Here is a 14,693-nt window from a genome sequence, read left to right as displayed (position 1 = left end):
TTAAGGTGATCGGTGATGGTGGATAGGTCTTATCCTGATCGAGCCGTAGGAAGTTGCGGTCGCAGCTTCTTACTTTCTCTATTTCTCGAATAGGCTCGATGAATCGGCGCTTCCATGTCATTAATATGTATAACGCAAGTAGAAGAACACAACGTAGAGAAACTGCTCACACAAGGCAAATGGTATTGTTCATTTGATCATTGACATTTCCGATGATGATCGACTGATCCAAAGAATCATTGCGGACGACACGTTTAAGTCGATAATGCAAAGCATTTCAGGAAGACCGTTCGCAGCATCCAGTGGTCTTATCTTGCACCTCTTATCTCTGCATCTCAATGTCATTTTCTGCATTTATCATTTATGTCATACTCTCGCTAATGATACTTAATAAGAGGTATCCACTTTGTCAGGGACGATCGCGCGTTTCTAGCATTTTTATAAAATACCGTATAATGATACAGGAAACGCGCGGATGATGTGTAAAAAAGAAGATTCGCATTAGGACACGTTATGCGAGACGTCTCAATAGCTTAAATCAGCCGTAAATTAAGAGAAATTAAATCTTAACTATAAGGAAATGCGCTATCGGCGAGAAGGCAACTAGCAGAAGCAATATTTCTGAATTGTTATTTTCTAAGAATTCAGAATTGTTATTATTTTCTCGGAATGCAATGATGATATTTCTACAATCCGATGTTATTGCGGTCGAGTCGAACGGGGAAGTACAATCCCCTAAATTGACAAAAAATCGCAACGGCACGTGCGTAATTAAAAAAATCAAGATAATTCGAGATAATTCGTGGCTTCCGTCATCGTGGCTTCCGTCATCGGCGATCTTGAGATTTCCCTGCGATAAATTATGGAATCGCGTACACAGCATAGAGTGAATGACATGTGAATACAAATATTTATTTAACGAATTAATCTCGCGAGTCTTTTCCTTTCTGATTCTAGAAATTATCAGCCGAGTGTACAAAAAAAAATATACGATAACCTCAGTGTAGACATTAATATGGATCGTTACGTTTTATTGAATACACTTAGATCTTTTCCTCTCTCTCTCTCTCCCCATGATTAAGGAAATCGTGATATGCTAAATCATCATACTGCGAAAAACAATTTTTAAGATACGTAACCAAGTTTTCTATCTTTTTATCTAAATAAGAATCGATAGGAAATTAATCAAGTAAAAATGAAAAAACAATATTATCTTTTTCTCGCGCAAAAACAATATATGTACTTATAAACAAAAACTTCAAAATTTAAATTGCAAAAGAAAAATATAAATGTTTGAAAGATTTTATCTATGTTAAATATAGGACACAATATGATAAACGATTAACGGAATATACTTGGAGAATGTGGATTTGCATCATTATATCGTTTCATATCTTAATACTGTAATCATGTATGAATATTGATTCCTTGCGAACGAGCCGATCATAAGCGATCGCCTTCGCTGATATTGAAGAAGTAATTATCGGATATCGTTCACCATCTTTAACGTCCTGGAATATAGCCGCGGGAATTCCACGCAATTTTTTTCCTTAAGATCTGAAAGAGGAATCTAAGCTTTAGCTAGTCGTTCCTTCGACTTCCGGCAAGAAAATTTATTCTAATGCGTATATATATACGCGAGGAAAATGAGTAACAACGAGTAAATCAGTTATTAGAAATGATAATTGCATATTACGAAAATAGCCTGGCTACCTGTTCCTATCACTTTTTTTTGCATTACTATAAATAATTTCCACATCTCCATATCGCATATCATGTAACCTACAAAACATTAAAAACAATAAAGTATATGATATGTATGTCTTTTTAACAATTCCGATAGAGAGAAAAAAGATAGTGAGAAAGATATTGTGTAAATAAAACAATTATATGAAAATAAGGATCAAGTAATTATCCAAACTTGTTATATCATTTGATATTTGCAAGAGAAGCGATTCTTTCACGAAACAGAATATCGTGTACTCTTTATCAAAGGCGCCTAAAGCAAAACATGCTTTATTGGGGTTGTTTTAGCCCACCTTGTATGTCACGTTCCAATGATTATTCATGAGCACGTGAACGTCTTATTAAAGCGCTCAACGATCTTTTACATTCACCGTGAGATAATCATAAAAAAATGTATGGTACCGAAACTCATTAAGTTCATTACTAGCTCGTCAAGCGAATCAAAAACGTTTTAGCATACATTACGAGCGGCTTTTTTCTCACGCTTGACGCATATACGATTTACGAGCGATACGATACCGCCGCATATACCTGATCGTGAGATTATCATAAGCATGGTTACAACAGCAGATTATTACGATTTTTTCTTACATTGACGCTTTATCCGTTGAGACTACAATTATCTTACAAATCAACGTAGAAGCCTGACACTACTTCCCAAGAGATCAATCTTAAATTTTAATATACAGGCCGTCCCTCTGAGAAATATGCCGAATAAGACGTTTTTGCAAGCCAATCTTTCTTCGCTGAAGAAAAAGCTAGTTTTTGTCGCATCTTTTCGATTTATGATTGATATCTTTATATTTTTATAACTTTAAATGATAATTTTATTAAAGTCCATTTGTAGAATTAACTGCAGAATATAATTATCATTATCGTCATCTCTTTTCGAAGGAAAAGAAATTTTAATATTACCTTCAACTTTTTATAAAACTACTTTCACAATTAGTCTATATTGATAGTATAATTTCTGTTTTGAGAGATATGTATCTCTTAAAAATCTCTTAAAAATCACTCGATTCTATTTGTGAGGAAAAGATATTGTTAATACATATTTATTGCGGCAAAATATAGTGACGGTAATACATAATGTATGACGACGTTACATTCATTTTATTGCTTAGGAAAGGATTAGATATATAAGATGGCAACTTAGGAAAGATATATTGGAAATATATGCGGTGATGGTCCATCGTTAAAAAATCTATACTTGAAATAGATAGACTATTTCGATATTTGAATTGATGGACTTAAAAAGTCATTTGTTAAAATTAAAAATTTCATATAAGAAAGTATCAGTGTTATGTAAAGACTATGAAATGATATGGATTATAAAATGTAGCAAAAATGTTTTAACTTATATAAATCTAATGTAGGTATTTTTATTTAAATAATATGAGAGAAATATGTGACATGTTTATGTCATCAATCGTCATGTCGCCGAGTTTCTCATAATATTATAACAATGTTACTATCTGTTAGGTCTTCAAACGCTCAAAAAGCATCGTAGGCTAATAAGCTCTTTACGAGGCAAAGCCAAAATCACTCCTGAGGACTAAACAATGATCTAGACCTTAAACGAACTTCTATACAGACATGCCTTTATACCACAATATATTTGTGTAAGCCTTCGTCTTTACGTACATATGCATAGGTTCGCAACCGAGAAATGCACATAATTAATTCTTCTCTTTGACGTTATATATTAATTGTAATCTAACTTATACAATTTTTCTCGAAACGACACAAAGGTCCAAAGAACATCTCTTTAAGTGTGCACCAACATTTAAAGAACGATGCGATTAGATAGACTGACACATCATCACGATTTTCTCCGGACGTTTGCATTGTTTGAGTTGATAATTAAACGTACTTAATAATTTAATAATTATTCATCTCTTTGATTTACTTTTTAGGGCGGGTTTATAGATAGGATTATAAATTTCGTTATTTGAATAATCACGCGATAAAGACAGTAATAACATTAATATGTTATAATATAGCGCATATCGTGCCATCTTTTGTTGCAGAATTTCTTCCAGTTTTGGCGGACACTGCCATATACTGGTTTTAAAAAGCTCGATGGCACCATTTACTTAGAAGTTGCAAAATTATAAGCATTTTCCTACGACTACAGAGTAAAATATAATTACTCGCCCATATTATGTGTTCCATTAATTGAATAATATAAAAAAAAAGAAATGTTAAATTATTGTCTTATTAAAAACATCAATTGTTAAATAGATTTAAATAAAAAATTGGTCCGACATTAATACTAATCGTATAATTTGTTGTGACTGGTTGCAAGTCTTTCTTTGCAGAATGTGTTTTAAAAATATATTACTAATGTAAATATATGCAAATAGATGAAATTATAACGTTATATCCGTTTTACACTGAGTAAAATCGCGCGTTTAATAACAACTCTCTTACTTATAATGCAACAAAGATGTATCAATCGTATAAAAGTATAAAGCATGAGTCATGTCAAAAGAAACATTCAAAAAAAAAAACTGAGCAAGAATATGTTGCATAATGTATAGTCACCATTGATTGCGAGTTGGCCGCACAATTATCGCTCAATGTACAGCAGATATTAAAAAAGGACTTCGTTATAAAACTTTTCTAGACAAATGCGATAAGTATATGTGTAAATATTATATATGTACATATTTTTTCTTATATTTATATATATATATATATATATATAAAATTCTTTTTCAATATATATATCTCTCCATAAATTTGTGACATAATATCGAGATTTTTATCACTCGTTTGAAAACTGTAAACATCATTCATTAAATTTATATCAAATCATAAATCACATAAAATCCTGCAATTTGTACATATAATTTTTCTGCTTTATACTTTCGTTTCTAACAATTTTCTACATTATTCTACACGCGCGTTATATTTCTTTTTGCTTGCCCTAGAAGTTTTAACTGCCTTTAAAATTAAGAAATTCCTGGCAGAACCAAGTGATCAATTATGACTTTTGATTTTAATTGTATAAGGCCAAATATTTAGACTTTCTCGTTATTTACGAGATCATTCCCTGTGGAATAATATCCTAATAAATTGTTCAATTTTTAACGATTATTTCATTAATTATGGATATAAAGAAGAAAAATCAGATTTTAATATTCTTCTTTTCCATTCATGTTAGCGGAGACATGATTCTGTTGAGTTGCACTTTGAATGACTTCTATCCACCTGAAAATATGAAAATTTATTATTATTATATATTTTTTGTTTGTAATTATATATATATATATATATAATATATGCAAAATTTATACACAACACCAGTCATATCTTAATAGATAAATAATATGAATGTAAACGATGTTTTACCTTCCAAAAGTGTAATCGCTTTCTGCTCGGAAGAAATATACATGATTTTTGAATTGCAGCTTGAAGACAAAGTCTTTATTAATGCCGTCTTTTTCCGATGGTGTAGATACAGTATATCCCAATAATGGTAAACTAGCCAATGGGAAGTCATCTTGATGAGATTTGTAGAAAAATAAGCAGAAGTTGGTAAATACTACCCAAAGCTTTTGCCAACCATTACTGTTCTTAAATTTCCGTAAAAGAAATCCACTAAGCTGGTTCTAAAACAGTTTATGTTATATAACTAATTAATTTTTAGAATATCCAAATCCGTTTAGTCGTTCCTTCTGACGACAAATACTAGTGACTTATTCTAATAGTTCGCTATAACGAAAGTATCAAATTTAACATACTTGGAACGCACGTAGTTGATCGCTATAACTAATACTTGTATTGCGATGCCAACAAACATGAACTGTTGTGTTACTACGTTGCGAGGCTTTCGCACCTCCGCAACTAGTCCGATCTACTTCTAGTCCTACTCCATCTCCTACTTCGTCAGCCGAACCTAGAACTTTTGTACAGAGGCAAATGTTTGATTGAATTTCTTATTCCCGCTCGATAAAGATCTTCTCATTTTCAGTAAACACTTACTGCAAGATTTTAAATTTAAATACGGCATCTTCGCATCTGACGCATCAGCTTGTATTATAGCCATATTCAAATCTTCTATCCACCTCTCCTTCTCTTCTTCGTTACTTGCTGCAACCGTTAGAGACCTGCACAAAATTTAATTATTAAATATGATATATTATTTTATTAAGATATATTGAAACTCTTTTCTATCCTTATATAAATTTCTTTCCCCTAAACAACATGTAAGAAACTTGATTTCAACATATTCAAGAAATTTTACAAACTATTCTTTGTGAAAATCTCACTAATTTATTCTAAAATTAATTTAGATAAGTACTTTAAGACGACGGTTCACACTATACGTTAAAAATTACGAAACGTATTCTATTGAGACAAAGCTACATACTGACGAGAAGACTTTCATCGGCAGTACATGTGCTTCAATAAGATCAGTTTAGCGAGTTGACTTCTTTAATAATGATACGGCCTTTTAACGACCGTTTACTATCTCTTTTATCCTTTATTATATTCTTAGTCATCCAGTATAAGTAGAGGAATTCGATACTCACTGATTCCCTTGTCCATCGATAATGAATGCAAAATCCGTTCCAGTCTTATTATCCGCATCTTGAATTTTCATTCCTTTTAATGGAAGTTGACCGTGCACTCGGAAGCATTGAGTTGGTTGTTGAGTACGGAATGTATACAGTAACACGTCTGAGAACTATGAAAGCAAACAGTATTGATCCAGTCGCTATTCAATGCGTTAACTGATGAAAAATATGTAGGAAACTCACCAAGAAGAACATACGTTGTTGGAAGCCTTTACGGCTGTATTTCTGTAGACATCCTTGTCTGATAAATCTTCGGTTTTCTTGCACCAGATTGTCAAAGCCAGTAATGTCTCTTTGCATTTCACATAACTGTACCAGATTTTGCTGGAAAGATTGAAACAAATTAGAAGGATTAAATTTAAAACGAATGTATCGTTGTATTCCAAACTATTTTTCAAATAACTTATTCTCACACAATTTCATTTACTTATTTATGAAATTCTCATACTAAACATATTTTATTACAATTTTCTTACCGCTTGATTGATAACCGTAAGTCCTTCGAGCAATGTCTCGCCTAATCTATCTCTTGCTGCCAGACAATCTTCGAAGTCAGTGTGATCTTTCGGATAATGATCCAATAATCCTGACAGAAAACAATTTGAAAAGTTAAGAACTGACTAGCGTGTACTGGATTTTAATAATCAGTATCGCTCAGCCTACTCACTGTCGATAATACTGTTGTAGTGCAATAATCGTTGTAAAGGTTTCAATAGGAATGAAGTTAGTGGCAGGTAACAGTGCTTCTGCGACTCGAAGTCTCGACAGAGCTGATCGAAGCGTCGCGACATTCGCGTGGAGTATTCCATCTTCTCTAATACCGGTATCAAATTCTCCAGGTATTGGTCATAGAGAGGCAAGACGTTCAGCAATGTATTGTACAAAAAGTCACCGATGTTGTGACGAGCGTTACCCTCCCAACGTGCCAATCGTGCCTCCATTTCCTGGAGACATGGATTGTGCACGTCGGCGAGTAACTCGATTAGAGAGACTACGGCATCACCTTCTAATTCCGCTTCCCTGGACACTTCCTCCCGGAACCACTGTACGCATTCAAACTTTTTTTTTAACTCGGTCTTTTAGAGTTTCGTGGAATTGATTTCCTTTTCGAATTATGACACATAATTATGATAGTTATAACACATATTATACAAAAATGAAAAAGTATTAAAAATATAATTTTTAAAATATTTAATATATAATTTCTTAAGTATTCTGCAGATACCGAAGAGAAAACATCTTATCTAGAATAAAACTTCTTTGCTTCAACAGACGCAAAAGCTTTATTTCACTTACCACGTTAATTACGTCCAAATCTTTCTTGTACGTTCGTTCTGTCATGAGGAGCTCTTTGGCTATGTAGTACGCTTTGTCAGTTGGCCATCTCTGGACAGAAAAATAATAGATTTTAATGAAGTGCGCAAGGATAAGTAAAAATCGACGAAATAAATTTATGTGAAAACGACAGTAGTGGTCAACTTTAAATGGCACATTCACCTTCGTCTTTCTAACTTCTGTCTCTTCCGTTTCACCGTTTCGCGCGTTCTTTACTGGACTGAGATCCGGCGAATTTACGACACCCGCGTTGTTCACTTCAATCCCACCGTTCGTTCGTTTATCCGGAGATTTCTCAGCGGCGTATACAGAATTATTGTTCTCCCGTTGATTAGATATCTCCTGCTTTTCGGCTTCGACATCTGCAAGTAAATCTCAATTAGACAACCAAATCGCGATCTCGTTAAACATGTGAAAAAAGGTGTGAAAAATAAAACTAGAAGATAAAAATGAGTGTGTGTCGATGAGATATCTGAGAAAACGTAAGATCTGAATATAGGCACGCATGCTACAGTGCACTGTTTTTTTTTCTTTTCCTTCCATTTTGAGTATCTCTGCAGTGTGCGAAAAATAAACAATATCGATGGCTGATTCAAAAATGACGAATGCTTGCGCAAAAGTCTCGTGAATTGGCGATACTTATGATAAGTGTTTATCTATAAACAATGAAATCGGTTCTACTCGTAAGTTTACATGCACGGAGAGACAATTACTCACGAGATCGGTAAGAGATATCATAAAATTTATAACAAACGTCATGGGACCACTGCTTTCTGGTTAACGAGTATAATTAATAGTGTAAATATTAAAATTTTGATATATAATTCATCGCTAAGGAATCTCTCATACTTTTAGCAACGGCATTTTAGCGACAACATGAGGGAAGGTGTGGATACGAAACATCAGAATGCATTTGTGCTAAAAATAAAGGCGCGCATAAGCCGTTTCTTGCGGCTGACAATCTCGAAAAATCATCTTGAGCGGGCTACGTGCAAGTATTATCTTTAATTTGAATAATCGAGAGAAATCGATTCTCTTTCTTGCGGAAAAGCGCGATGATACTAGGGCGAAATAATGCAAAGTGGGCTGCAAAACAACATCGGAGCTAAGCTATCTTCGTAAAATAATCAGAAACGAAAGTCATAGCCAAATGTATGCGGTATCATTCCCACGAGAATCCATGCCTGAGCGAACGCGCTTATAATCAAATACCCGATTAGAAATTTACAGCACATAGTCTTGATTAGATTGATCGTAATTAGTTACCTGGTCTGTATAAAATGATTTTGTCGGCTTCTAACTATTAATTAGAATCAAATTGTTAATAATCCTTATTATTAATAAGATCCTGATTACCACGTTACACGAACTTATTAGAACTCGATAACATCACCTTACACAAACCAGATAACTGATTGGAGCATGAAATCAACTTGATCAAGAGAGCACGAGACAAATTTCTAGTCAGGTGCGAGTAGTTAAGCAGCGGCATATAAGAAACCAGATGGAAAATCAACATTGATTTTTTTAAACCACGTGTAACATACTACTTCATCGGCATAAGAACGCAAATCGCATGCGGATGTAAACAGCACCTCGCGTCGAGGTCGCGCAACATTCGCGAACGGACGATGAAATGTTTTCAACGGCGAGTTCCCGATCTCGGACTCAACTCGCCGCGAAGATAGCGCAATGAGAAAGTAAAAAACAAGTGGTGTATTATCATACAGTGTAGTAACTAGAAATAAGCTGTACTCCGCCTATTCTCTGCATTGGCTAATGACATAAAAATCACTCGGATACGAGTGCAGGCTGACGACGCATTCGCATGAAGTCTACAATTATCGCATCGATTCAAGTTGCAATTTTCGCATCTTTAGGTCACGAGAGCTCGTGGTGGAGCTCGAGACGACAATACGCGATAATTCGCGTTCGTCAAGAGATGCAAATGCGACGAAGAGCCCAGACTCGCGGCCGAAAGCGGGAGCTTGTGCTACTTCAGCAGACGAATGATGAGATATAACGACGAAAAGAGAATGAAAACAAAGAAAGTCGTAAAAAATATCCACAACTAAGACAGGCATTTGAAGGGATTACTCACACATAGTATTGTCGACATCCGGTCGAGCGACGAATCCGGCATTGCGATAAAGAAATACGATATTGAAGAAAGAAACAAGAAAGAGAAGAGAAAGACTGGGGCGCCACATCGCGCGCGTATGAAGCCATAGAAATACTGTCGTCCGATCCCGACGGAAATCAATAGATGTAAAACCAAGAGAAACGAAGAGAGAACAGCGTGGAACCGGGCGTTTGTGTACGTGGGTCCCGAAATTAAAATGTCAGTCGTCTGATGGCGCGTGGGAACAGACAATGAAAAAAACGACGAACAGAAAAGAACGAGAAAACAGAGAGAAAGAGAGAGAGAGAGAGAGAAAGAGAGATAAGAAGAAAACGGGAGGAGAACGTAAAACGTAAAACAAACGTTGGGTTCAGTCGCCCAAGAGAGAAATTAAAACAGCGAAATTACTTAACGCAGATCCGATGTGACTTTGTATATAATTTATTGTTATAATTAATGTATCAATAATCAATGTACAATAGATTTCCCTACGCTTGGAATACCGCTCTCCTCGTCCTTCGGACGCTGTAATTCCCCCACATTCTTCCACCGAGAGCTGCGAGAGTGCCTCGATTATTACCGTTTCGAACACAATCGATCATCGGCGACTCGACGACGGCGCGCCTCGACGGGGGAATCACCGCGTAAAAACAGATATATTTATATATATATATATACTTTTTTTATTTATATATATATATAGCGTTAACAAGTACGGTATATCGATAAACGATCAAAAAGTGTTACACAAATTACAAACGGGGGAGCGTTACGCCGACACGACGGACACTCGACGTACTTCTAAATGGTGTATTCTGCTCTAACAACTATCCTGTCCACCGTCATTCGTTCCGACTGTTGAATCGAGTTCTAATCATTTTACACAGCTACATGTACGCGCACGCATATAGATATATATGCGTGCATATGCGTGTGTGCGTGTGCGCGTATACAGGGTGTCCCGCCAGTTACCCTTTCGACCGTAGGTAGCAAAAGGTGAAAAAAAATGAGAAGAATGCCGAATGTCCTCGACGTCGAGGCTCCGATAATTACGCGAAGTTGCATAAAATAGCAAAATCGCAGGGTTTTCTCTCTCGAAGGTTAAGGCCGCGTCCAGAATATCGAAGAACATAACAAAACTTTGCGTCCCAACGAATTAATTAACAGATTGATTTTACGTCTGTAGAAATTTACGTTGACCAAACTCGACCCCTTGTAATATCGACAATAAAAACAAGAGATGTCACGAACAAAGAAGGTCTGTCAAACTACCGTTAAAAAAAAAATGTTGGCTTTCCTTCCTTTTCCGAGTTGTCACAGAGAGCTTACGATGGAAAGGGCAGCCGGTAGTGACGGGGCATTCTGTACACGGACGTCGATATATATTTCGAACGCTCAAAAATCGAAGCAAAAGTCAGTTGACACGCGAGTAACGTCGTCTTTGCAGACCGGAAACGGAAGATGAGCGAGCTCGAAGTTACGTTGGAACGATAACGCGTGATTACCATCAATGATTTTTTCAAGGACCCTCTCTTATTGCATGTGGCAAGCCATTGGAAGAGACAAAGTGGAGTTTTAATAAGTCGTTTCGACACATAAACTGCGGATAGCATAAAAGAATCCAAAATATCTTTTCATTGTATCTCGATTCCACACACATTGGCACGAGATCCCGTAGGAAATAATTTACAGTATGCGCGTATGATCGACGTTGATGTGAGATTATCTCACGTATTCACGCGATTCTTCAATGTCGGGCACACTCAAGTGCGAATTAAAACAATCAGCGAAATGCAAACTGGAAGACGAAAAATATCTTCAACGGAAACGACACTATTATGCGAGATGAAGTAATACTTCGCAATCTCGGGATGGAATATTTCGTATAAACGTTATTCTTAAAATCGACAGTCTTGTAAGAACGTTTGACACTGACAGATTAAAATATAGGAACGCAATTCTTAAGCTGCACACAACTTGCAACAGTGTAAAAACAATGGCTTACCGGTTTATAGTATAAGTATCAATCTCTTTTTTTTTTCTTTTCACTTTTAATAAAATTAACTAGCCGAGTACCATTTGGACACGTGACAAATATTCTCAACAAATATCCGAATCAGAGTAGAAAGTTCTGTAAAAGAGCAGTTGATGAGTATCTTAATTCGTAAATACCGTTTTAAAATCACGGTTGGCCAAATTTGTTTTATAGTAAAAACACGTGGAAATCTTTGCCACATCGATGCGTGTCTTTAAGTTGGAGAATTATTAAGAGTGCATCTATATCGACATACAATAGAATTTTTCCAAAGGAATTCTGTCGTCTCAATCACCGATGACAATGAATCCATTTATAAAATATTTGGCACTATCTCTCGTCAAAAAATGTCGCTACGCGAGTTTCTACTTTCCGGAAGTAAAGAACTTATACGTAATTTATGTAATGGAATCCTGGATCTCGCCACAAGGAACAAAGAGTTCATATTTTTTTTTGCGTGGCATTAGGAAGTACATCTCAACGATACAAGAGAACACATTAGAGAGAGACTTTATAAATATTAGATTTATAGAATGTGTATCAAGTTGCATCAAATGTTGTTTTTTCCACAGTGGTTGTTAAAATTACCATCTTTCTACTAACGATCGATACAAAGTGCTAGATATAAAATATGAATATTAATTACTGTTTCACATAAATAAATGGTACATTGGTTTTCTATAAATTTAACGCGTTTTTAAACGATCAGTGCCAAGAAAATGCGAAGTTCATCGTTCATTCTCACCTACGTTATAAATGGTCAAGAACTTGTTAGGCGAAATTTACTTCTTTCTCCCGTCTTATTTCACGGGTCGTTCAAACTTCGACGAACAATGCCTCGAATAATATTCGAAAATTAGTAAAAATCTTTCGCCACCAATTCACTCTTCGAGTGTTCGTATATTGGTGATCCAATTCGCCTCTGATTACGGAAAAATTGAAAAATTACAAGTATCAATATATATTCTTAATGCACTTTCTCAAGAGTATTCAAAAAACAAAATTAATGAGAATATAAGCCTTTCTCGATTTTTGATTAGTTTTCTCTCCAATTCTTAGTAAAACAGGATAGATTACTGCTGCGTCTATTGATGTCTTCAATCAGAAAAGATCTGACCGAGCACGAGTCATCAACCCTCTATCATATAACTTCTTTCAACATTAGTATATCTTGGAAAAAAAAAACAAACTAAGTGACAAACATTGAGTTTCCGTCAAGAACACGTTGATATGCTCACGTGTTATTAAAAGAACATCTGAAATTGACGAGACCGTCTGAAAGGGCGACGTGAGATACGACAGAGGGTTAACTGTTTATAAAATGGGTCCGCTGCAAGTTGTTCCGCGATTGACTACTCGATATATAACAGTCGTGCTGCTGTCACGCTTGGGTTATATTTATATATTGATCCCCTGAACCACTATCGAGTTACGATGCTGGGAAGCACGAGAGATGGTTCTTTAGAACTCACGGTAAAAACGAAGGGGACACAGGATAATATCCATCAGTTACGAACTTCTATCGCTCACCCCAGGCATCAGGCATTATTGCTGAATTCATGAATATTCTCGTTATAGTAAACGATAACTATGATAGTTTGAATTATCAAGGGATTCATAGCGAAAAGGAGGTATCGGTCCTTCAAACGTCGGAGAATATTCGAACAATCTCGATGTATCATCCACCGCGATAGAACGCATATATTTTGCATTTATCAAAAAGGTAAACTTTCTTCGCGTTCTTCAGACAGTAAAGTACGCTGAAAACCTTTTTTATCACAGTGTAGATTACTCGGATTATTCGTATCTGCCCTGACGCCGCTCGGCCGTACCTCATTTTCCCCAATTACTGAACGGAATAAAGTCCGAATAAATTGAGGGAAGAGAAGAGGACGTTAGAGTAGCCGAGGGTAATCTCTCCATACACATACACTGTAAAGATACTGTGATGAAAATTACATTTGAGTGAGCGTGTGAACGTGAATCGAGAGAATGGACTTTACACAATTGAGATCGAGGAGTTAACGTGACGAGACATCGTGACAGGTGGCAAAAATACGTTCGTGATTCGTGACAGGGGCGCTACGTAATGGTTCCAAAAGGTTCCTAAGTAGTTCACAATTGACGTAGGTGACAGTATACGTACTTGTGTGTGTGTGTGTGTGTGTGGGTGGGTGTGTATGTGTATGTATGCGCGTATGGCTGCATACGTATATGCTTGCTTCGTGTGTTGTACACGAAAAAAACATTTAGTTGGATTAATTAAATTTCTGGTGCAACATGAATGAAAACTTTTGTTCAAGTTAATCAGAAGTCTTATTAATTTGAACAAAATTTTAGTAACTGCAACTGGAATTTCTGATCCGCTCATATTTCATCGGAAATTTCATTAATTCGATTAAATTTTTTTCTCGTGCACAATGGTGTGAGTGTGAATAAGATGCGGGAACGTTCAGTACCACGCTGCAACTAGAGATGTGAGTTTGACGATCGCGTTTATTAGCTGGTTACTGCGCTCGTTGAAAATAACACGATATAAAATGAGACTCGCGAGGCGGAAAGTTCTAACGTCTCCCGCTGGATTATTTTTCATTACTATCACAGCTCAACACGTAAGGCAGTAAATGAACGCTTGATTTCTCACGTGTCCGGCGACCGGTATCTCGCGCGAATATTCCGCCGCTGATTGTTCAGCGTCATCGTATTGGCATCTCGACGGCGATCGCGCGAGTCTCTTTTCGCTTTCCGACACGCAATAAATTTTTTCATATCTCTTTCGACCTTCACAAAGCTACTTCTCCTATATATATATATATATATATATATATATATATATATATATATATATATATATATATATATATATATA

The 14,693-nt window shown here is 35.8% G+C and overlaps 1 protein-coding gene across 3 annotated transcripts in view; it reads right to left on the bottom strand.

Moving 5' to 3' along the window:
* Positions 1–2,785: 2,785 nt before the first annotated feature.
* The window catches only part of LOC116842978 (FERM, ARHGEF and pleckstrin domain-containing protein 1-like), a 38,902-nt gene continuing 26,994 nt past the window's right edge, over positions 2,786–14,693 (bottom strand). Inside the window, exons 12-21 of one of the 3 annotated variants that reach the window (XM_032812886.1) lie at positions 7,830–8,029; positions 7,629–7,718; positions 7,000–7,375; positions 6,809–6,918; positions 6,516–6,656; positions 6,288–6,442; positions 5,737–5,861; positions 5,496–5,656; positions 5,104–5,363; positions 2,786–4,962 (exon numbers count right to left, since the gene is read on the bottom strand). In XM_032812886.1, the coding sequence (XP_032668777.1) occupies positions 4,887–4,962; positions 5,104–5,363; positions 5,496–5,656; positions 5,737–5,861; positions 6,288–6,442; positions 6,516–6,656; positions 6,809–6,918; positions 7,000–7,375; positions 7,629–7,718; positions 7,830–8,029 (1,694 nt within the window). In that variant the 3' untranslated portion in view covers positions 2,786–4,886. Of the gene's footprint in view, positions 4,963–5,103; positions 5,364–5,495; positions 5,657–5,736; positions 5,862–6,287; positions 6,443–6,515; positions 6,657–6,808; positions 6,919–6,999; positions 7,376–7,628; positions 7,719–7,829; positions 8,030–14,693 lie in introns of those variants that run through there. The other 2 variants (XR_004377809.1, XM_032812887.1) reach the window with 2 other exon arrangements.

This window comes from Odontomachus brunneus, unplaced genomic scaffold (assembly GCF_010583005.1).
Source record: "Odontomachus brunneus isolate Ranch 3 - 2012 unplaced genomic scaffold, Obru_v1 Obru_scaffold_029, whole genome shotgun sequence".
NCBI lineage: Eukaryota > Metazoa > Arthropoda > Insecta > Hymenoptera > Formicidae > Odontomachus > Odontomachus brunneus.
The sequence above is the reverse complement of the archived record's forward strand: the minus strand, read 5'-3'. Positions and strand labels throughout refer to the sequence as shown.